Raw genomic sequence first — 24,052 nt, forward strand, 5'->3', positions numbered from 1 at the left:
TAGCATCATAATTCTTACAGACTATTTTTTCGACAAATAGAGAAATCAAGCAGTAGAACAACTGCTTGACCAACAGGGACTCTCAGCACCTCGGGGATCAAGGCCTTTCTATTCAGTCTCTCATTCCAAACTTCTTCCCTCTAAGAACAAGGGGAAAAGCTGGACAAAATGAGAAAATCATGAGTCTGAGAAATTGGGGAGCAGCAAAGCTAGTGACAACACAAAAGGAAAAGAAAACCAAGAGATGTATGCCCAGCATTTGGGATTTCTTTTCCTATATGGCTCCAAAAGACGTTGAAAAGTTAAAAGTCGCTTTCTAAAAACGTACAGGTCCAGGGAGATAAAAATTGGAGTCAGGTCAATGACTAGAGAGATAAAAATTAAAGGAGGATGGGCTTCAGTAAAACTTGCAGAATTTTGTTAGGGACTCTGAAAGGCTGCACACTAGGAACAAGGATAAACTAAGCAGACTCTCAATTCAAATCATTTTCATCTCTGCCTGAAAGATGGAAATTCTAGTTTCCGCCACAACTTTCCCAGAAGCAAACATGTATCATCACTGAAAAAAGAAAACATTATTCTAGGCCTCAAAGTACTTCTACAGTTTGTATATACAATATCCAATAGTTAATCTTAAAATAACTAGGCATATAAGGAGACAAGACAACTTAGTAGAAAACTAAAATATGCTCCATATGTTCAGGGAAATAAAAAGTAAATTTTAGAAATTTTATAGAGCTCTGGAGACTATAAAAAAAAAAGAAGAAATAAGAATTGTAGACCTGAAAAATACAATTGAAATTAAGGACTCAACAGATGGATTAAACTGTTTATTAGACCCCATTGAATAGAGGCTTGCAGAAGTCAAAGATAGGTCTGAAGAAACTACCCAAAATGAAATGGGCAGAGATAAAAGCATGAGGAATACAGAACAGATGATAAAGCAAACACACATGGGGGTATGGTTATTGGAGTACCAGAGAAGAGGAGAGATGGGGAAGAATAGATAAATAAAGGCTGGAACCAAGCTACACATTCAAATGCATTGTGAAAACCAGGCAAGATAAAACCACATCTAGGCACATTATTGTAAAGATGCTGAAGACCAAACAGTAAATCTTAAAGCACCAGGAAAAAGAAAGGTTGTTTACCTTAAAAGGAATAATATTAAACTGACAGCTGATTTCACAGGCACTGCTGAGGGCAGGATATCATTATGAAAACAAATGAACTACAAAAATGTCTTCACATTGAAAGGTACAGTTCCAGCCCCCTTCTCCCCTAATTCTCAGAATATGGCCAGAAAATTGGAAGGTTCTTCTGTGGGCAGTTTGACCAGCCGCAAGGCAGAAATAAACCTTTAGTTAGGCATGTGAAATATCTGGTGGCCTTTGGTGGGCTGGCACTCAAGCATGCAGAAGATTTAGTGCTTCACTCTTCTTCTTTTTTTTTTTTTTTTTTTTTTTTGATACGAGGTCTCACTATGTTGCCCAGGCTGGTCTTGAACTCCTGGGCTCAAGCAATCCTCCTCTTTCCTGTGCCTCCCAAAGTGCTGAGATTGTAGGCATAAGCCACTGCACCCAGCCTTAGTGCTTTAGTCTTAAACATAAGTACTTGACCAAGCTCCACCAGGAAAGCCTGTAATGCAGAAGAAAGAAACCAAAAACATAAAATTGAGAAGCTGGAGAAAACAAAGACAATGCAAGAAGAAGTTTAAAATAAAACAAAATGATAATTAAAAACTTCAGGAAAATGAAAGATGACTTTGTATCCATGAACAAGAGCAGTGATATTTTTTAAAAGAGCAAGAATAAAAGTGTGCTCATAGATATTAAAAATATAATGCCAGAAGCTTAAAATTTGATGGAATATCTGGAAAATAAAATTGAGGAACTATCAGAAAGTAGAAAAACAAGAAAAAGATTAGGAGAAAGACAAGAAAATGAGTCAGTTTGTTCAGGAGTTCTAAGACCCAATATGTGCTGCCAAAAGAGCATGTTCTTAAATGAAGATGAAAACAGGTATCCAAGAAATAACTGAAGGAATGTTTTTAGACCAGAGGAAAGAAGTTTACAGAGAAGGTTCATCAGGTATGCTGCACGATGCATGGAAACTGGCCGTGTGGAGGCACACCATAACTAAGTTCCAGAATACGGGACACAAAGAGAAGGCTGTAGGAACTTCCAGATTAAAAAAAAAAAAAAAATCATGGGCAAAACCCAAGACGTTAGGAACCAGAGCAGCATCAGACTTCCTGACAGAAACACTAGGGGGAGAAAATAATTTTCGGAAGGAAAATAAATCCTAATCTTAAATCCATCATCTAGCCAAAAGACTAACAAAATGTGGGGATGAAATACATTTCAGATATCCAGAATCTCAAAAAGTTTGCATTCCACATACCTTTTGTCGGGAGGCCACTGAAGAGAGCTACACCGCAGTTAGGAAGCCGTGGATTCAGCAAACACACGGGAGAGAATGCCGAGGGGTGCACGGGACGTTGCTGCCTGCCGGTGCTGGGACACCAGCCACATCCCAGAGGGCAGCCTGCCCAGATGGGAGCTGGAGAACAGGCAGCTCCGGGAGACATTTGTCTCCAAGAAGATGGGACTTATAGAAGATGTTTCTGAAAGTATTGAGAGGCAATTTGCCTCTTTGGTTGAGAGTCTGGGGATGAGTTGTTGATGGATGTGACATCCGTGATAGATACATGAAAACCAAGTGAAAACAATTCCTGGGAACATGGAAGTTGTATAAGGAAGGAAATGTCATCATAGACTGTTTTTTATAGCTCAGCTGAGTTTAGTGTTTGCATACTCATGAGGGTGCAAATGCAAATATCTGTCTCACCAAAAAGTAAATGTTAATTATATTGGGAGGATGAAGAGAACAAAGTGAAAGAGAGAAAGAGGCATGGAGAGAGGGCAAGAAAAAAAGCTATTATTATTTACCATGGGGAGAAATAAATGAATAATTTGCAAACTGAAAACCTATGAAGTAGCAGTAGAGTCCTTGGCAATATAGAAACAAATCCAAAAAGCCAAAGCTGAAGGAACTGGCATTGGTGTACTGTGTTAACGGGCAAGGATTAGCACAATGGGAAGATGGAAGGGTGGATTCCAAGGACCGCTGCTTTTCACAGTATGCCTTTTCCAGAACCATTTGGCTTTTTAAACTGTGTGTATGTCTACCTTTGTTACAAGTTTTTAAAATTTAAATCACGGTGCAGAACAGTCTGTAGAGTATTGTACCATTTATGTAAGAGAAAACATGCATGCAAATATTAATCATAAAGTATAGCTGGAAGTTTCCTCCGAAAACTATAACAACAACTGCCTCTGGGGCTAGTAACTAGTGACCATGCACAGGCAGAAGAGAGACTCTTCACCCTTTGAATTCATTTGAATGTTACACTCTCTACGTGTATTATGTATTTTTTTAAAAGCTTCTAAGAAACAAACTGGGAATGAGACTGCAGCAAGAGAGCAAACCAAATTAAAATTAAATGAGCTCTAAAAAGAGTGACCATCTCCTTCTAAGATGGGTTATTTATTCAATAAATATAAATGTGTGTCTCCCTGTTACACAAGTAACAGTATCTTTATAGAACAAACGGAAGTTAGAGATGACAACGAAAAATCACTCATAGTCCCATCATGCAGATAACCACTATTAAATTTTTGGTGTGTATCTTCTGAATTTTTTACGGTGTGTGTGTGGTCTGGCTGTATTCCTACTCCCTCCCATGGGGTAATACTATTTTGCTACCAGCTATTGTCACTCAACAATATATTGAAGTCACTTAATATGAATTAAGTGGAGTCTTTATAGGCACAGGCTGGGACATGGGGTGGGGCCATGGGTGGTTTAGGGAAAGGCAACATTCAAGTGGGAAAACAGGAATATAAGTTCTCACTTTGGGCCACAGGTTCAGGCTTTTCAGCTTAAGGGTAGGGTTTTGCCAGGGATCCAACCTTTTCTGCCTAGAATTCCTCTGTCCACCTGTCCCTATCACTGTCAGCAATGTAGACTGGGGAGGGTACCAGCAGGAAGGAGAGCTGGATGGGAAGTTTGGAAAATAACATTAGGAACGATCACCACTGACTGCATATGTAGTTTATGATAGACGAGATGCTACATGCTTAGCCCCCTTTTATTTCATCTTCAAGTTAACATTTAACAGAAAAGGAAACCAAAACCTAGATTTTAAAATTAGTGCAAGGTCACTTGGCTATGAATGGCAGAGTCCATAGTTGACCACCAGGTCATGAGACTCAAGCCCACACTTCTGATTATGACCTTAAATCGCCTCCCTTGTAAAGCTCTACGCCATTTCTTCTGCATCTCTTCTCTTAATTTTCAGTTAACTCTCGTAAGCAGCAAAGTAATTCACTTGAGAAAAAGGGACTTTAGAGACACCAACACAAAAAAAGGAGAAAGGGCCCATAATCCCAGCACTTTGAGAGGCTAAGGCAGGCAGTTCACTTGAGGTCAGAAGTCAGAGGCCAGCCTGACCAACATGGTGAAACCCCATCCCTACCAAAAAATATAAAAATAAGCTGGGCATAGTGGCACATGCCTGTAATCCCAGCTACTCTGGAGGCTGAGGCAGGAGAATCACTTGGACCTGGGAGGAAGAGGTTGCAGTGAGCCGAGATAGTGCCACTGCACTCCAGCCTGAGTGACAGAGTGAGACTTCATCTCAAAAAAAAATTTTTTTTTTTAAAAAGAGAAAGGCCTTGGTGACCCTTCATTGTTTTTGTTCCACAAAGAATTGGTCATCTGCTGAGATAGCAGCATAATGCCAAAGAAATCCCTCACTCTGCACGTTGCTTCCTTTTGTTATTTGCTCTCTTTAGTTCATTGAAAGAAATTCTTGCAGATTTCAATTGGCAAATGGGTTATTTGGGAGAAAAGCGCACAGTGCTATTTTCTTCAGGCTTCCTAGTTATTAGCTCTACAAAAAGCAGGTCCGTGTGAGCACAGCCATACTCTCCGTAATTGTGGAGGTGACATGTACAAACAATGGTGTTCACTGCTGCCTTTTGTGGGAAATATTAAATACACTATAAGGAAACATATAAAAAGCTCTGGCTGCTTTACCTTGGGAGCTGAGCACTGCTTACGTGTGCTGCTGCCCTATTGTCAAATAAAAAGCAAATGTTATCTTTAAATACGTGAAACCTCAGAGGAGAGAGCTTAACACTCATCGCCAGTGGGCATGGAATTCTGAATTGCAGGAGATCACAGATTTTCCGTCTTTTGCACAGTCATATTCCCTGTAGGCACGCACATACCTCCTGTACCTGTTGCTTATGAGCTGTTCAAATGACTCTGGCTTTCTAGCCCCAGTTTGTAGAAAAAGCAAAGGCAGCTATGGCTGACATTTTCACGAAAAGCTTAGGAAGGCTCATTTGTATCATCTTTGGAACAAATAGGTGGAATCCTGGATTAGGTTTCTATTGCTGGGTAACAAATTATCACAAACATAGTGGCTTAAAACAATACTAAGTTATGATCTCAGTTGCCATAGGTAAGAGGTCCAGCCATGATCAGGCTGGATTCTCTCCTTAGGATCTCAAGAGGCTGAGATCAAGGTTAGCCGAGCTGCATTCCTTTCGAGAGGCTTGGTGAGGAAAAGATCCACTATTGGGTCCCCCAGGTTATTGGCGGAATATTTTTCCTTGTAGTTGAATGACTGAGGCCCTCAGTTTTTTTGGTGGCTCTTCCTCAGGGACTGCTCTCAGCCACTTTGTAGCCACCGTTCCTTGTCATGTGGCTCCCCCATAGGCCCTCTTTGCTTGGAATCTTTTCACCAGAAAGAGTATAGTCTGATTAAGCCATGACCGCTGAGGATAATCTCCCTATCTTAAAGTCAACTGATTTGGGAACCTAACTACATGAGCTAAATCCCTTCACAGCAACACCTGGATTTGTGTTTAACCAAGTAACTGGGGGAAGATAATCATACTCCAAGAGGTGGAGATCCGGGGGACCAACTTAGAATTCTGCCTATCACAACCCTACAGCCTCTTCTTTTCTGGCAAGAGTCTTGTATGTTGCATGCTTTGTTAACATCCATCTTTGTTTTCTGTTTTGTAATCTTTTTTTTTTTTTAAGCAAATACTATTGAGCTCATACTTGCGTGTCACCTGGGGCATTTCAGACTTGGGGAAAATGATAACAATAGCTTCCGTTCTTGAGGACTTGCTTTGTGCCAAGCACTGTGCGGAGATTTTACCTGCACTCTCTCACTTATCCATCCCCACAGTTCCATACGGAAGGTACCATCAGTATCCTGAGCTAAAGATGAGAAGCCTGAGACCAGGCATATGTTGAGAGGAGACCTCCCAAAGTTCCACATCTGGAAAGCAGCAGAGTGGGGACTCAAACCCACATCCCTTTCCTTCAGCACCCTCCTTCCCAGCCTATTTCTGTCAGCTGCTATTTTGCCCTATTGTGGTTCTGGAAAACTCATAAAATGGCCTCGATAGCTATGATGATTATCATTTGTTCTTTCCTTTTTTAGTCAAATTTTCCATCTAATAACAGATGTCACACTGACCAAGCACTCCCTAAAAGCAAAGGATAGTCCTAAAAGTCAGCCACCAAAGAGACAGAAGTGTGATAGACTAGTTTAGAGGCTGACTCGTGTAAGGTAAGAATAGTCCGATGCCTTAGCGTCTGGCATTTTAATGTGCCTTGGTCTTGGATTCTATGATATATTTTGCTGTCTGGTTTCATGCCAAGCATTGATTAATAAGCGTCATCAGAAAACTCACCAATTCAGCTCTGAAGAACAACTTCAGGTCTATCCAGAAGAGCCAACCTTTGTCAGCAGGAAACAGAAGAGAAATGGTACACATCCATTGAAAACTAATGTCCCCTGACTTGAAATAGCACTTATGCTGATGACACTCTCACTTCATCGTGAACAGAGGATTGGCCTGTGCTACCAGCTAGAGGAGGAAAACAAATGATTGGAATAAGAAAGATGACGTTGTCAGTACTCTGTCAGCAAGGCGTTTTGCTTTTTGATAAAAGGCCAAAAATGGCATTGATTTATGTTTTCATTGTAAGCTGAGTCTCATAAATGAGCAAAACTATGTAGGATGCTAACAGGCCACCAATTTGGGAAGAAGGGTAAAGAAAGTAAGATCCTCTTGCCTAGACCTTTTATTTTTCTCTCCAGCTGCCCCTCCATTTGTCCTAAAGCAGATGGATGTGACCCTAGGCCTGCAGTTCCCATAGGGGCTGAAAGCCAGTTCCCATAGGATCTGTGTTCTGATGGAGTGAGCTCTTCACCTTTCAAAATCTGAGATCTGGGAGAGTTGGGGGAAGATGTGAGGATGTAGTAAAGTGAACCAACAAGGAAGCTTTGGCAGAGAGCAGCTAGCAGCTCATCACACCCATCTCTCTTTACTCTGGACGCAGGGATAGACTACATTTCCCAACCTCCATTGGAGTTAGACTGCATTGACTCAGCTCTGGTCAGTGGAAGTGAGCAGAATTGATGTGCATCGCTTCCAGGCATGATGCATAAAGTCCTAGCACATAACCCTCATTTCTCTTTCTTCTCTTACTAGCCAGCTGGATGTCAATATCTATCTCTTGGAAACCAACGGTTAAATATGTCAGAATCGAATCTGTTCAGTAGAGATCCTTGAATGGCTAAATAGAATAGAAGCCCATCCTCACTCACGCCTGTCACCAATTGGAATTCACGTGGGCCAGAAATAAGCTTCTGTTGTAGAAAGCCATTGAGCCTCAGGGGTCTCTCTGTTACAACAGCTACCATAAAGCTATCTAAAATAATAGCCTAGAATTTCAAAACAGCAAGTAGGAAAAACAGTTCTAAGAAAGGAGAAGGTCTGGTTGCTCAAGCATGAGAAATCCATTTCCATGTATTGCTTTGATTGTGTATGGCCAACTGAAAATGATAAAAGTCAAAGATTCCTATCTACTGTAATATAAATTCAAGATGAAATGAAGCTACCTTGATCCATTTTAAAATGTCTGTAGAAAATGGAATGTACGCTTATAGCTTTTAGAACACATTTTATGTCATTTTCTATGATTAATGTGTTAGAGGATTTTAGTGTTTTCACTTTGAGATTGTTAAAATGTTTCTTTTGATAAACTAGGAAGCTGCATCAGAAATTATTTCTTTGAACTTAAATATGGATAGAACATTGTAACATTCAATCCTTATAGTTTCTTTTGCCAATAATAATTGAGCTACAGTCCTGAAAGTTAAATTTATGATTATTATCTTTTACTAATATTTTAATACAAAATTATAAACAAATACAGATTAATGCTCTGGAAAGACAGAGACTTTGTTTACTGTTTTCTGAATATTTTAGTACTCTGCTGGAACCAAGTTAGTATGAGTAGGAAAGTTATAGAGAAAATTTTGAAAAAATACAAATACAAGATTCAGCATTTTGTTCATACACGTCCTTTGAATACAGACATTTATCATACAAACATCTCCATCCAGGTCCTACTTTATCTACTGTGGTACTTAATGTTTAGTGTTTTGTTTTTTGTTTTTTGTTTTTTCCTATTTCTGTCTCTTTGGGATTTTCCATATTTGAAGATCATGAGTAAAAATAGGACTCTTGACTTAGAGTTATATCTGTAGTTTCCCTTAATACCAACATTAAAATTTCCTCATTATCATTCATCAACATCCTCATTTATATACAATTTAAAACCTTGAGAAATGTTCTTCTTTCCTTTATTTAATTCATTTAAATTTTAAAATGCAATTTACTTATTTCCTATGCAGATTTTCAAACCAGGAAGAAATGTAACTAGCTTTCTGCTCTGTCTTACATTTGTCCTCAATTATAAGTTGGGAAATTGACATTTTGCTTTAAATATTAGATTATCCTTATTTAAGTACCTGTGAGCCTATTCCAAAGAGTGACCATTGGGCCCACTGACCAAATCTATTTTTTTAAATCTGCACTGGCGCCAGACCAGCATTTTGGTGACATTCCAAGGCACTGTCACCCTGTGAGACTCTGCCTGGCTGAAAACTCTAACTCTTGCCTGCAGTCTGCAGTGTACATTTATGTCACTTACAGAGATCATCAGTGCAACTCTGACCTAAGTTCATCAGGAGGTTTCCAGTCCATTGTACTTGAGCCCCCATAGAGCTACATGTGTTTTTACATTTTTCCTTTTTTTCCTTTTGCTAGGAGAAGCATATCATAGAATTAAATCAAAGAAGGATGATCTTAGACTGGAATGTCCTCTAGAGTCCTGCTCAAATAGGAAAATTTGCATTTGTTTTCAAATCCATTGTTTTCTTCTGTATGTGTGACTTTGGAGGGCTTCTGAGCTACCTAATTCAGGAACCTTCACAAATCTTCCTGGGAGATTCACAAGGAACGTTCATGAAGGAAAAATCAGACAGACTCTTTTCTGATGAATTGGAGAATGTGACTTTTCCTCTCAGTTTTCCTGGAAGCATCTAAATAGTCTCCACATCTCTTCTTTTGCAGCTTTTTCTCAGTGCATATTGGTAATCACTAAATATTTTCTATGAAGATTAATCCACATACATACTTCTTATTAATGCCTTTCCCAAAATAAAGCAGGACTTTCAGAATTGACCTAAATGACAAAGCAGTCAAAATCAGGATAGGATTTATTTTCTTATTTTAAGTTCCAGGGAATATGTGCAGGCTGTGTAGGTTTGTTACATAGGTAAATGTGTGCCATGGTGGTTTTCTGCACTTTCAACCCATCACCTAGGTATTAAGCCCAGTATGCATTAGCTATTTTTCCTGATGCTCTCCCTCTCCCTGCCCCGCCCCTGCCCCAACAGGCCCCAGTATGTGTTGTTCCCCTCCTTGTGTCCATGCGTTCTTATTATTCAGCTCCCAGTTGTAAGTGAGAACGTGTAGTGTTTGGTTTTATGTTCCTGTGTTAGTTTGCTGAGGATAATGGCTTCCATCTCCATCCATGTCCCTGCAAAGGGCATGACCTCATTCAAAAGGGTGTTTTTTATTAGATGCTTATTAACTTTGAGGCAATTGTTTATGTAGGCAATTAAACAAATTAAAATTTTATTAATATTAATAATATAGTGCAATATAATCAGGAATCACACCACCTGATAATTAAGCCCAATTTCACATTTGGAGAGAAAAGAAAATTTGTGTGGTACATTTGTCAGATATTCAAAGGGTTTCAACATCCTCTGCTCTTGTTCTTTAGATTCCCCTGAAGCACTTTCACTCTGGCTTCCTTCTGAATTCCGCTTCTGTTGTTGAAATATTGGTTTCACTACTGTCATTGCTGTCAGCTCCTTGGGGTGTTTATGTATTTCCCTGGACCTCAGAGCCATTGAATATGTATTTGTTATATTTACTTGAAAAGTCCAAAAACAATTTGCCCATTAAATTTGCAGAAGACTCGGAAGGGCTAGGAGGAGTAGTCCTTAATTATTAGTAGTAGTAGCTAATAAGTTGAATGTCATAGTCAGAATTATAAAAGTCCTCAAGAGATGAAAACCTTGTAAAAATATAAAATACCAACACCTGAATTCAAAAATACAGAAATCAAATTTAAGGACAGAATAGATGTGTTTAATAGCATATTACACATAGCTGAAGAGAGAACTAGTGAACTGGAAGACAGCTCAAAAGAAAGCATCAAAAACGAAGCACAGAAAACAACCAACAGAAAATGCAGATGAGGCTGAGAAACCACGATATGTTGAGATAAACAAATACTTACTACTGTGTTACCGTTGCCTACAGTATTCAGTACAGAAACACGCTGTCCAGGTTTTCAGCCTGGGAGCAATAGGTTATACCGCATAGCCTAGGTGTGTAGTAGGCTCCACTATCTCAGTTTGTGTAAGTACCCTCTACAGTGTTCACACAGCACCGAAATCGCCTAATGGCACATTTCTCAGAATGTGTCCCTGTCGTTAAGCAACACATGACTATATTTCAAAATAAGTTTGCAATTTTAGCTAATGAAATTCTGATGAGGCTAATTATTGTTATAAATTATTAGAAATCCAGGTGACTTCTAATATTGTACTTATTAATGAAATTGGTTCATCCTCACTATAGCATTAGAAATTTTGCATTTGAAAAACATTTCGTTTAAAAATTTCAAACTCCAAAAAAAAAAAAAAAAAAAAGGAAAAATAAATAAGAGACAAAAAAGGAGATTACCATGTGAAGACGAAAGCAAAAACAAAAAAAAAAAAAAAAAAACAAAGGAAAAATAAATAAAAATTTCAAACTCCATAAAGAATATTGTGCATTCTGTTGGTATCTCAGAATCTGGAGATTATAGCAGATAATAATTATAAGCTTGTTGGAGAATTGGGCTGTTATCTTGGAAAAGAAATGTAAAGACTCTTCACGGAGTATTCAAAAGTAAAATCGTAGGTTTGCTCTTCAGAATCAGATTGCTTTTTGAAAAAAGAAAAACCAACAAACATCCAGCTGCTTTAATTCAAAAACTAATGTTTGTCTCTGACGTTGAATTCCACAGTGCCAACCATTTGAAGTGTAGAGGGCTTTGACATCTATAGAAGGAAAAGCCAAGAATATCTTCCCTGTTAACTTGTACTCTTGTGTTACAGGCACAAAAAAAGTCCCTCTGGACAATTGAACCCAGTGAAGGCATGGTTCCTCCAGAAACTGATGTTCAACTGGCACTGACTGCCAACCTGAATGACATACTGACATTCAAAGACTGTGTCATTTTGGACATAGAAAATAGCAGTACCTATCGGATTCCTGTTCAGGCTTCCGGAATTGGTTCCACTATTGTTTCAGATAAGCCCTTTGCTCCAGAACTCAATCTGGGGGCACATTTTAGGTAAGGAAATCTCATGCACCAATTTTTATAGATAATCACGTATGCTGCATATGCTGAGCATCACCTCTACTTTAGAAATCATTTTAAGTAATTAAAATGAGCCTCCTCAGTCCCTCTCCTCTCCTGTCCTCTCTCTTCCACCTCCTGATGGGTACATCGGCAACAAGAAGACATACTCTCGTCATAGCTTGGTTGCATTCTCTACTCTATGTCCCTCTACATGCGAGAAGAAGACAGTTTGTAGGAAATGCATTCTTCTCTCAAACTGGCTACTCTGTGATTAATTTAGACTCTCAACCATAATTTCTCCTCTTTGATTCCAATACACTGCTAATCCCTCTCCACAAATGTAGAAAATACAGATACAGCTTAGTGGTAACCTAAGTAGAGCATACCGAGGAAGGTGAATATTTATTGCAATTGTATCTTATCAGGTATTGCAGAGCCAGCAGCTTTTTCAAAGGTTATGTCCTCTACTCGACTCCCCGCCATAGCACCAACAACTGAGATGGTTTCCATTGGCTTCGCCTGATGACCCAGGAAAATCTAAAGGGTCTAAATATGTAGATAAGATGTGGTACAGTATAGACACCTCTGAGCAGAACAATCTAAATGTGGATATAAAAATGAAGTTTGGGCTAGGCACGGTGGCTCACACCTATAATCCTAGCACTTTGGGAGGCCAAGGCGAGAGGATCACTTGAGCTGAGGAATTCAAGACCAGCCTGGACAACATGGTGAAACCCCATCTATAAAAAAATATAAAAAATTCTGAGCTTGGTGGCAGGTACCTGTAGTCTCAGCTACTCAGGAGGCTGAGGTAGGAGGATCACTTGAACCCAGGAGGCAGAGGTTACAGTGAACCAAGGTCGCACCACTGCACTCCAGCCTGGATGACAGAGTGAGACCCCGTCTTAAAACACACACACACACACACACACACACACACACACACACACACGAACACAGGGCTTGGGCCAGGATTAGTGGCTCATGCCTGTGATCCCAGCACTTTACTTTGGGAGACTGAGATGGGAGGATTGCTTGAGGCTAGGAATTGGAGACCAGCCTGGGCAACAGAGGGAGACCTGCATCTCCACAAAATAAAAAAAATTAGCCTCACATGATGACACATGCTTGTTGTCCTACCTACTTGGGGGGCTGAGGTGAGAGGATTGTTTGTACCTGGGACGTTGAGGGTATAGTGAACCAGGATCACACCACTGCAACTCCAGCATGGGCAACAAAGCAAGACCCCATCCTGAATTAAATAAATAAATATATACATGAGGTTTGAGTGCTAAGTGTAGAGGGTATGTGCAGGGAATTATTCTTGATTCCTCAGGAGAGTCATGTAGCTATCCCTAGTTGGCTCCTGGGGCCAGGTAAATTTGAACTTGTTTGTTGCAGTACTATGAACAGATCCCAGAAGGGTACTCCCCCTACCTTCTGGGCTCACAGGCCCTGAAATCAAGTCATATATGCTGTGCTTGGAGAAGATGTGACTGACAATAATCAGTTAGGAGCCCTCCTGAAAATCCTTCCCTCTGTTCCATCTACAAAATATAGGACTTGATTGAAAATACCATACACTAGTAGAAAATTAAGCAAAAAGCAAGTCACATGGTTGAACTCCATGCTTTTAGGCAAGTATCCAATTATATTTTTCAAGTCAACTAAATATAAGCATCTTCCTCTCTGCCTGTCTATTGGCCATAAGCTAGGGTAGTTTGTGATTGCATACCAGTGCTTCTAGTTTCAAATTGCTTGTCGTGCACGCAAATATAATTGCAGAAAACAATACATGCCAAACCACTCCTCATTACATGTTATTTTAAATCTACAAATGTCAAGTGCCTTCGAAGGAAATTCTGACACTTACATGGAATTGGAGGGTTAGCTAACAGTTTTCTATGAATATAAAACCAAACTGTAGCCTTTAGTTGCTAATTTGCCCTCTGCCTAAACTTTTTGACATAAAATCATGATCCCCGCAATCTCCAGAACTGCCAAAAGCAGGGCTGGGTAAACTATACCCCTTTGCCTGCTTTTGTAAATAAAGTTTTATTGGAACATAGCCGTGCCCATTTTTTAACATATTGCCCACAGCTGCTTTCATACTGCAAGGAAAATTGAGTAGCTGTTAGGAGACCATGTAGCCCAAAAAACCTAAAATGTTTGTTATTTAGCCCTTTAAAGAAAAAGTTTGCCAACCTCTGGTCTAAAGAAATACCCATACCTATATGCCACCCCTTCTAATTGATTTTTTTTTTTTTTGAGACAGGGTTTCGCTCTTGTTGCCCAGGCTGGAGTGCAGTGGCATGATCTCAGCTCACCACAATCTCTGCCTCCCCGGTTCAAGTGATCCCCCGCCTCAGCCTCTCAAGGAGCTGGAATTATAGGCATGCACCACCATACCTGGTTAATTTTTTGTATTTTTTGTAGAGATGGGATTTCTCCATGTTGGTTCAGGGTGGTCTCAAACTCCTGACCTCAGGTGATCCACCCGCCTCGGCCTCTCAAAGTGCTGGGATTACAGGCATGAGCCACTGCACCGGGCTCTAATTGCATATTTTTAGGCAACTCCCTTAGGTTTTCAGAGCTCCCGTTTCTTGATCTATAAAATGGTAGTAAATCCTTGCCGTAATGATTGAAAGATATACTGTGAATAAGTAACAGACATCCTGCCTAGTCTTTATAAACAGTATGTGTTTTTTATAAACAGTATATGGTTTGTATAAACAGTATATGTTGTTTATTATTTTCCCTAAAAGCCTACTGTTAGCCATAAACTGCCAAGTAAAGAAGCTCTCTTGAGCATGTCCTGTGGACACATATTCACAACACATTTAGATAGAAATGGTTATACCTGTCAACTAGCAAATATTCCTTCTGATTCTTTATTTGATGGTTCAGCTTACCAGGCATGATGTCATTTCCTAAGGAGGAACAGATGGGATGAAATCTCAAAGCCTAGTAAAATTTAAAAAAATAAAAAACAGTCCTGAGATGAGTTTTTCCCTAAGAAAATATTTTAAAGTAAGCCTGTGAGAAAAAAAAAGCCCAAACAAACAAAAACACATTTGAACCATATCCAATATCTTAGAAATCCCAGTTTTTTTAGCAAATAGCCAGGCAGTCAGGTTGTTCTTAATAAATATTTGTGGAATATGTGAATGAATGAGGAACAAGTGAATAAATGAAATTGCAACATCTTTAAAGCACATTACTGTGAGGTAGGTGACCAATCTTGGTGGCGTTCTGGCCCATCGCAGTCCCCCTGGTCTTTGTTAAAGCTTAGAGAATATGCATTGTTTTTCTTCAAAGTTTACTCCAAATTGAGCCCATCATCACAGGACGTTCCACTCAGCCAGGAATCATTTACTCAGCACAGCTTGAAACCTGCTTCTCCTCCAGCAGATATTCTGCTTTCCTTTCACTCCTCGGAGCTATTTCTCTAACTGGGATTGCTTTTCACGTGAACTGTGTGTGTCCTGCAGTGTGTGGAGCCTGCTGGGGAGGACTGAGCGGGAGTGGGGATTTTCCACAGCCCCTTACCTGGTGATGCCAACTCTGGGACCAAACCCAGGTCTGTGATTCCACAGCTGTTGTCCCCTTAAGTAGATACTACCTTGTCCCATCACTGGTTAGTTCCTAGTGGCATCATGACTTAGTCTTCCTATGTTAAAAAAAAAAAAGTCTTACTTTGTTGCTCACTTTTTTAAGTACTTACAGAGGAGTAAATCCCAAGGGTGTAGAGCTGAACAGAACATCCCTAAACTGAATCCTCTTAATACCTGCCTCTTCTTTTCCAGCCTGGATACCCATTATTACCGCTTCAAGTTGATCAACAAGGGACGTCGGGTCCAACAGTTGTTCTGGATGAATGATAGCTTCCATCCCCAGGCCAAGCTGAGTAAGAAGGGACAGGTTAAGAAGGGACATGCTCATGGCCGGCCTCAGCCCAGTGGCTTTCAGGAGCCCAGGGATCCACAGAGCCCCGTGTTTCAGCTCCACCCCACCAGGATGGAGCTGTACCCAGACCAGACAATCGATGTGATACTTGAAGGCTATTCTGCTACTCCCAGGGTAAGGGAACAGCACATTTGGAAGCTATTGTTTTTTTCCTGAATAAATCTCTACGATATCTATTTCTTAGGAACATCCCTTGACATTTATCCGAGGAAGGATATGGTTTCTCAAGGATTGCGCGTAGCCCTGAGTTACCATGGTAGCATCCATTGCTTTCAGGGTACAGCTCTGCTCAGTCTTCGGTTTGTTTCTATAGCTACTGTGAACCCAATCTTAAAGCAGGTTATCATACGCAGGATCAGCAGCGACCAGCCAGCAAGTCTGTGGTAGAAAAACATCCAGTTTTCAGCCAAAGCAAATTCTCCTATTAACATGTAGCAGGATTAATTTAATATTCATTCAAAAAGGGTGTTTATACAGATACTCTGAGCTGCCTCTCCTATTCAGGTATTGGGACACCCTGTTCCTTTCCTCCCAGCCTGACTACAACCCCGGTTTCAAAACATTGTCTGTTTATGCATTAATTAAGGAGTCACATTTATCTTCAACAACTCTGATTCCTTGCCTTTGTTTACATGATCTCCATACATTCTACGTAAAATATTTCAGTAAATCCAAATCATGTGTCTGTTTATCCCTATTCTCTTGCAGATGTGGAAATCATTAAAAAACTAAAGGAAAGGCTTTTAAAGTCACTTAAGAGTTTCTCCCTCCCCACAAAATGCAGACCTTGTAGATGAGAAAGGATGAATGCTTAAGATCCTGCTTGTGTTGCCAAATTTGGAGGTGATACTGACTTTTCCTCACATAAAATGGGAAGCAGTAAGACCTTTGTCTCCCAGTAGACACAGCTGGAAAGCTAGTCCATTGCTTGCTTCTCTAAGGTCACAGATTCAATTTATTTCATTAGGTTATTTCTTCATAGAGTATTTTCAGGTAAAACACATGCTCAGTCCAAAAAAAGGGGGGTTATCTCTCATTATCGAAAAGGTAATGTGTTCCTTCTGTCTGTTACTCAGACAGTATTGTGTGTAGACCATGTGACAAATACTGTGCTAGGCACTGAGGATACAAAGATGAATAGAACACAGCCCCTTATCTGAAGACACTGACAGCCTGTTGGAAGAGCATAATTCTAATGTGGTTATCAAGAGTTGGCCGTATTTTTAAAGGCTTTAAATCTGAGCTGTTGGGGGAGTAAACTCAGCTTAAGCTTTACTAAAAGCTTCCTTGAATGTTCTTCTAAATCATGCTACATAATTGAGGAGAGATTGGAATGCATTCACATCCCTAACCTGAGCACTCTTCAGTATATCCTCCTGATGCTGCAAATTCACTTTTGAGTCTTTCTGCTTTATGAAAATCCAGGCTTTTTGAGTCCAAGGAAATATTAATTTCTAATGCATTATCTTTAGATGTTTAAGTATAAAAGGCAAAAATTTGGTCGGGCATGGTGGCTGATGCCTATAATCCCAGCACTCTGAGGGACAAAGGCAGGCGGATCACCTAAAGTTGGGAGTTCAAGACCAGCCTGACCAATATGGAGAAACCCCGTCTCTACTAAAAGCACAAAATTAGCCAGGTTGGTGGCGTGGGCCTGTAATCCCAGCTACTTGGGAGGCTGAGGCAGGAGAATTGCTTAAACCCAGGAGGCAGAGGTTATAATGAGCTGAGATCATACCATTGCACTTCAGCCTGGGCAACAAGAGCAAAACTCCATCTCAAAAAAAAAAAGAAAGTCAAAAGTTTTTCAATTACAGTTTGCAATAGTTTAATAAAAAATCATGTAACTACCATTGAACTATAAGCCCCATGAAATATTTTATCTGTGTTGTTCATCACTGTTTTGTACTCCCAGCACCCAACACAGCTCCTGATGTATAATAGACCATAATAAAACTATATATATAGAACTGAATGTAAATCAACTGCCCCAGGGCAGTCAGAAATAAATACAGAATCCATCGAAGTCATGTTTAACTAACAATAACATAATCATGTGACAAAGAGCAGTCCCCGAAACGTGCTATTCAGAAAAATGTGCTCTTCCTTGTGTCCCTGGGCAGGAAGTTGGGAATCAGTTTTCTCTCAGTGGGTAAATAAGTATTCTGATTAAGTATTAAGTTATAGTTCTTCCCAAAATGCTGGCTTATCTCATTGGCAGATAGTTAAAGAGAAGCTGGTGTGCCACGCCATCATCGGGACGCAGAAGGGGAAGAGCTTGTTGATGACTGTGAGCATCACCTGCGAGTTCATTGCGCCTCTCATCCAGCTCTCCACCAAACAGCTCATCTACCGACTGGAGAAGGTCAGTGGGGTGTGCTAGCGAGGGCTGGGTACTCCGACTGGGGTCAGCATTTTTACATTGCCATTTTGAAAGCTAAATGAACAGGCATCATTTTCCACCCATTACTCAGCCCATGTTTTTTAAGCTTCAGAGACCAGTACACATTCAACTAAAAAATCTGAATCTAAACCTACAATCATTTGACATGTAAGTTGCTGTGGAAATTCTATTTGTATCATTCCTGATGTCTAAGACTTAAGGGAAGTGGTATTCCAGTGCACTGAGTATGCATTTTAGTCATGTTACTTTAATCAGGTAAAATAAACTCAAGGCAAAGAAAGGATTGGAGTATTATCAATAATCATAATAATCAGTAAGAATAGCTACCACTTATTGATTAGCATATGCTAGACATGGAGCCACGTTCTTTATATACATTTTCCCAAGAGTCCCTCACAGCAATTGTATGCAGCAGGTTCTGTTATCATTCCCATGATTGTGCAAGGATTGTGCGTAGCCCTGAGTTACCATGGTAGCATCCATTGCTTTCGGGGTACAGCTCTGCTCAGTCTTCGGTTTGTTTCTATAGCTACTGTGAACCCAATCTTAAAGCAGGTTATCATACGCAGGATCAGCAGCGACCAGCCAGCAAGTCTGTGGTAGAAAAACATGCAGTTTTTAGCCAAAGCAAATTCTCCTATTAACATGTAGCAGGATTAATTTAATATTCATTCAAAAAGGGTGTTTATACAGATGCTCTGGGCTGTATCTCACACGAAGACACTGAGATACAGGTTAAGCTGGAGAATAATCAACTTCAAGTATTAGATTCCCACTCTTTAACTTAAATGACTCTACATAAGGGCAGAAAGTAAATGTCAGAGTTAGGGGACAAGGGAGGGAAGGTGAGGGCAGGGGGTCAGGATAGTGAAGTGGTAGGGTGGAGGAGCTATCACAGTAGGTTTGACCTACTCCTAGGCAGGTTTCCATGCAGAATCAGTGACCATTCAAGACATGTAAGGAATGTCCGTTCTGAGTTGGGGATTGAGCTGGTACTGAAAATCTGGAGAACCAGATAGAACCAAAGCTAAAAGACTGGTTCAGGTTATAGACTGTAAACAAATTATTCAAATATAATTGTTTAAGTCACTGTTATAAACAGTGCTATGAAGAAGAGGTGCAAGGTGCTGGGAGGGCATGTGTCTGGAGATATGGCCTTGCCTGTCCATGTGGTCATGGATGGCCTTCTTGAGCAAGTGCCTCAAGTGGAGACTCGAAGTAGAAATAGAAGCTAGTCTGGTGACAAGGGACGAGGAGAGAATTGTAGGCAGAGGGAATAGCTCATGCAAAGGGCTCGGGTTAGGAAAGGCCACCTTGGACAGAGAATGTGCCAAGGATGGCAAAAGTTCCATCTGGGGACGTGCAGCCTGCCTCGGAGGCATTATCTGAACTTTGGGTTTTGTTCTCGATGGCCATTGGAGGGCTTCCAGGAAGGGAGTGACATGGTCAGATTGATTCACTGAAACCATCATGCTGGCCGCTGAGTAGAATGTTTGTTAAGGCCTATCACGTGCTAGGCACAATGTTGGGGGCTAGAGATACAACAGTGAGAAGAGTCCTCCCTGATAAACTTCACAGCCTTCTGGGAAGACCAAGCATTAAGGAAGTCACTGTCCCACAGTGTGATCTGTGCTGTCCCACAAAAGCACTGGGTGTGGTGGTGCCTAACCAGTCATGGGGAATCAACTGGGGTGCCTTTCATTACCTGGAGGTTTGCAGAAGAATGTTCAAGACCATTTATTTTGGTAGTGGATTCCATCATATTTTGTTCATTAAAACAAATTAGTATCTATTGAGTATCACACCATGGGGAAGATGTTCTGCTAGGAGATGAAGAAAGGAGCTTGTGGTCTAGTAGGAGAGGCAAGAGGCACAAGTTCAGTTCAAATCATCAAGTAACTTTTGAGCAGGTTTATCAGACACCTACAATATATAAGGCAGAAAAGATACAGCAAAGACCATGGCTTATCATTCTCAGCAAACTGACACAGGAACAGAAAACCAAACATCACATGTTCTCACTCATAAGCAGGAGTTGAACAGTGAGAACACATGGACACAGGGAGGGGAACATCACACATCAGGGCCTATTGGAAGGTGAGGAGCTAGGGAGGGATAACATTACGACACATACCTAATGCATGTGGGGATTAAAACCTAGATGACAGTTTGACAGGTGCAGCAAACCACCATGGCACAGGTATACCTATGTAACAAACCTGTACCTCTACACATGTATCCCAGGACTTAAAATAAAATAAACTTAAATTAAATTAAATTTTAAAAGACCATGGCTTAACAGCTGAGTAGGGAAGGTAGACGTTGTTAGTTTAACTTCCTGTCACTCAAACCCAAGCTGAACATGAAGTCAACAAGCTCCATGAGACACGTAAAAGGAAAATACTACAAGAGGTCCTGCTACAGTTATTACCCTTTATTGCTCCATTTTAAATTCTTCATTTTTAAGTAATCAGGAAAGATATTTACTGGCAACAGCTGCACTGAAGTTGGTGGCATCGTATTTTCTCTGAATGTCGCCACTGGGAGAAAACTCAGTGAATATTGATTGAATAGCTATTCTGGGCAAGACGTTGTAATATATGTTAAATATGCAGCTTGGTTTCTTATTACATTTTTCTAAGCCCATAAACTCTCATAAAAATGTGTGGGGAGTACTCTTTTTCTTCTCTTTATATCCTTTTGCCTTTGGGCAGAGTGGGGGAACATGTTTTTGTTTAAATGTCTATTATTTGAGTTTATTACTAGATTAAAATATGGAAACATTTTGAATATGGCAGTAACTTCTTATTGAATTAAAAAGTGAATTGAGCTACAATTCCCTCCTTATTTTTTTCCACCCTTCTCTCCTTCCCCACAAAGATGGGAAGTTTGAAGTCTGTCCTATTGCTATATTTTTCATTTTTATTTCCTGCTCACATTTAGTCCGTGTCAGGGACGATGAAGAAACGCAACTTCATTACCCAGCATGCAAGAGACTTGTTAGGTCTCAGTATTCAGATTTAATTGTGTAACATCCAATTATCAGTTCTGTCTCCTTGTTTTCAGCTCAAGGCAGTGCATCTAATTTGGTACATTAGAATATAATAATATAGACCCTGTCTATGGGAAGAATTTTTCTATAACTGCTTCCTCAGATCTGATCTCCTTTATAACTATCGTACCATTCATAAGCAACGGAGATGAAACCACATCTCTGTGGGATTGAAAAGGTCAATTGAAACTAGCAGCCACTTTTCTTCATGAAGTTCCAGCAGCAAATTCTGTCTGCTGATATTTGGGGAGACGAACAACTCAAAGAGAATGGGTCATTTTAAAATAGAATGGCTTCTCTGTGCTCCACTCCTTCTCATCAGTAGCCTCTAAATGGCCTCTTGACAAAACCAACCAAGTGTGGCTGCTGCGCTTTAAAGCCATCTGCAGTGACACAGCAGCCTTCAGGGAAGGTCACTGGGTGGACAGTTCTCCATGCAGCCTTAGTAGGCCCCAAAGTGCTGCTTCATCCCTCCCTAAACTATAGTATAAAACCCGCAAAGGCAAGGTGAGTCCAGTTCTGTGCTGCCCCATACTAGAGGGAGGGAAACAAAGGTTGGCATCTCATGGTAAATGCCAGACCTGACCCCTAAAGTCACCTTGGGAGTGCACAGGGGGACTAATGGGGTATGACCAAGGCATGAGGCTCAAGGGACACTGGTCACCCAAGCTCATCCAGGAACCACAGTGGAAGGAATTTTGTGCTAGGCACAGAACTGGAAGACAGAGTCAGATCCAAATACGAAAATAGGAGGGCGTAACTGAAATTGACATAAAGAGAAAATGCGAATGAAAACAAGGAGGCCTAGGAAAGACAGGCTAGCCTTGTCAGAAGACCCAAGGGGATGATTGGAGGGAGGTTCTTTTTGGAGGCCGTCGATTGAGGCTCATGGTCACTCTCTTCTGATATTAAAGAACGCCCTTTCTAGGGAATAGTGTGGGCCCCAACATCAGAATGAGAAAAATCCAGCCTGGCCAGAAACTTCCAACTTAAGATTCATTTCTGTTGCCCTTTCTAGTTGAAAAATCTGATGTATCTAACAGAGTAAAAAGATGCTTCTAAAAATCAACTATCCTGGTATTAACAGGAAATGTTTACAGGAAGTAGGTGTAAGCATTTGTCAGTATAACAAGATATTTGCAAGTCAGGTATTTTGAGCATGGAAAAATATTATACAAGGGAAAAATGTTTTATTCATTATAATGATAGCTATATTTATGCATAAGATATAACTAATTTTTTAGACTTTGTCTTGTGACACTGTGGAAACCCCTATAATAATAGTTCCATCCAGAAGCATGACTTGTGTAGGTTTTTTTCAACTAAGCACCAAGGGGGTAAAAAATCTAATCTGTGTTGTCTGGGTTATGTAGGTCCATTTTTCAGTAGTCCACCACACATCATTCCACATGATTTATCTTTTTTTTTTTTTTCTTGAGACTGAGTCTCACTCTATCACCCAGGCTGGAGTGCAGTGGTATAATCTCAGCTCACTGCAACCTCCAGCTCCCGAGTTCAAGCAATCCTTGTGCCTCAGCCTCCAGAGTAGCTGGGATTACAGGTACCCACCACCATGCCTGGCTAATTTTTGTATTTTTAGTAGACACAGGGCTTCACCATGTTGGCCAGGTTGATCTCGAACTCCTGACCTCAGCTGATCCACCATCCTCAGCCTCCCACAGCTCTGGGATTACAGGTATGAGCCACCACGCCTGGCCTCCACGTGATTTATCTAAACTTCTACAAGGGGGAAAAATGTTTGTATACATCTACTTATATACACACACACACACACACACACACACAGAAAAAGAGAAAGATCACTAAATTTGTTCTAAACAGTGAACCTGAGACTGAGACTGTTCCTTAAAGATTACTGTATTTACCATAACTTGATTTGTTTCCTCTTTTTCTGTTTTTGCAGAAACCTAACACTATCCTGAAATCTGATTACCAGCCCTTGGCCATAAAGAACATTTCCACCCTGCCCGTAAACTTGTTGCTGTCAACATCTGGACCCTTCTTTATATGTGAGACTGATAAATCCCTGCTGCCGGCAACTCCTGAGGTACCTTAACAGGGGGCTGTTCTAGCAAGCTGTCGGGGGTGGGGCAGGGTGTGATAAAGGAAGAAAAAAGTAATGATACACCACCCAACTTCAGCTCAGAAAGATGTAAAGGATCCAGGAAGCAAACAGGGAAGACTACAGAAAATTTAAAATGAGTGGTAAATCAATTCCACTACCAATCTGTAGAACATTACCATTTGCGGTGAGAACTTCAGCTCAATAAATTCACCCTTCACTCCTGCCCCTTCTAATGCAGCCGATCCACAGATAGCAGTGACTTCCTACTGATGATAGTAAAAGATCTTTTCATTCTCCTCCCTCAAGTCCAACCAAACCTCCATGCTCAAGGAAATGAGGAAATAGCCAAGTCCAGTCCCCAGACCAGTGAGCCCACTTCTGATTACGGAGAAGTCTGAGTGGGGCTAAGGGAGGAGATTATGGGCTCGTCCTGGCCACTAGTCTGTAACAGGATGCAGTGTTCTCTAAACAACCTTCCAAGACTGTCCCTATGATCCTCTGCACGGTGTGAGGACACCATTGGGAATGGCAGGTCCATGGGCCAGTGACACTCTAGGAGAGGAGGACTGAGAGAGAAAATAGTGCCATGTGCCATTTTGCTCAGCCTCCCTCTCTTTTCTTTCTTTTCTTTTCTTTTTTCTTTTTCTTTTCTTTTTTTCTTTTTTTTTTTTTTTTT

The 24,052-nt window shown here is 40.6% G+C and overlaps 1 protein-coding gene across 3 annotated transcripts in view; it reads left to right on the forward strand.

The window, feature by feature from the left end:
- The window catches only part of LOC108311670 (hydrocephalus-inducing protein homolog), a 225,281-nt gene that overhangs the window by 198,227 nt on the left and 3,002 nt on the right, over positions 1-24,052 (forward strand). For all 3 annotated transcript variants that reach the window (XM_017539206.2, XM_037742244.1, XM_037742245.1), the window contains 4 exons: positions 11,621-11,859; positions 15,675-15,948; positions 18,056-18,199; positions 23,215-23,358. In XM_017539206.2, coding sequence (XP_017394695.1) covers positions 11,621-11,859; positions 15,675-15,948; positions 18,056-18,199; positions 23,215-23,358 — 801 coding nt within the window. The remainder of the gene's footprint in view (positions 1-11,620; positions 11,860-15,674; positions 15,949-18,055; positions 18,200-23,214; positions 23,359-24,052) is intronic.

The sequence above is a fragment of the Cebus imitator genome, unplaced genomic scaffold (assembly GCF_001604975.1).
Source record: "Cebus imitator isolate Cc_AM_T3 unplaced genomic scaffold, Cebus_imitator-1.0 Scaffold117, whole genome shotgun sequence".
NCBI classification, from domain to species: domain Eukaryota; kingdom Metazoa; phylum Chordata; class Mammalia; order Primates; family Cebidae; genus Cebus; species Cebus imitator.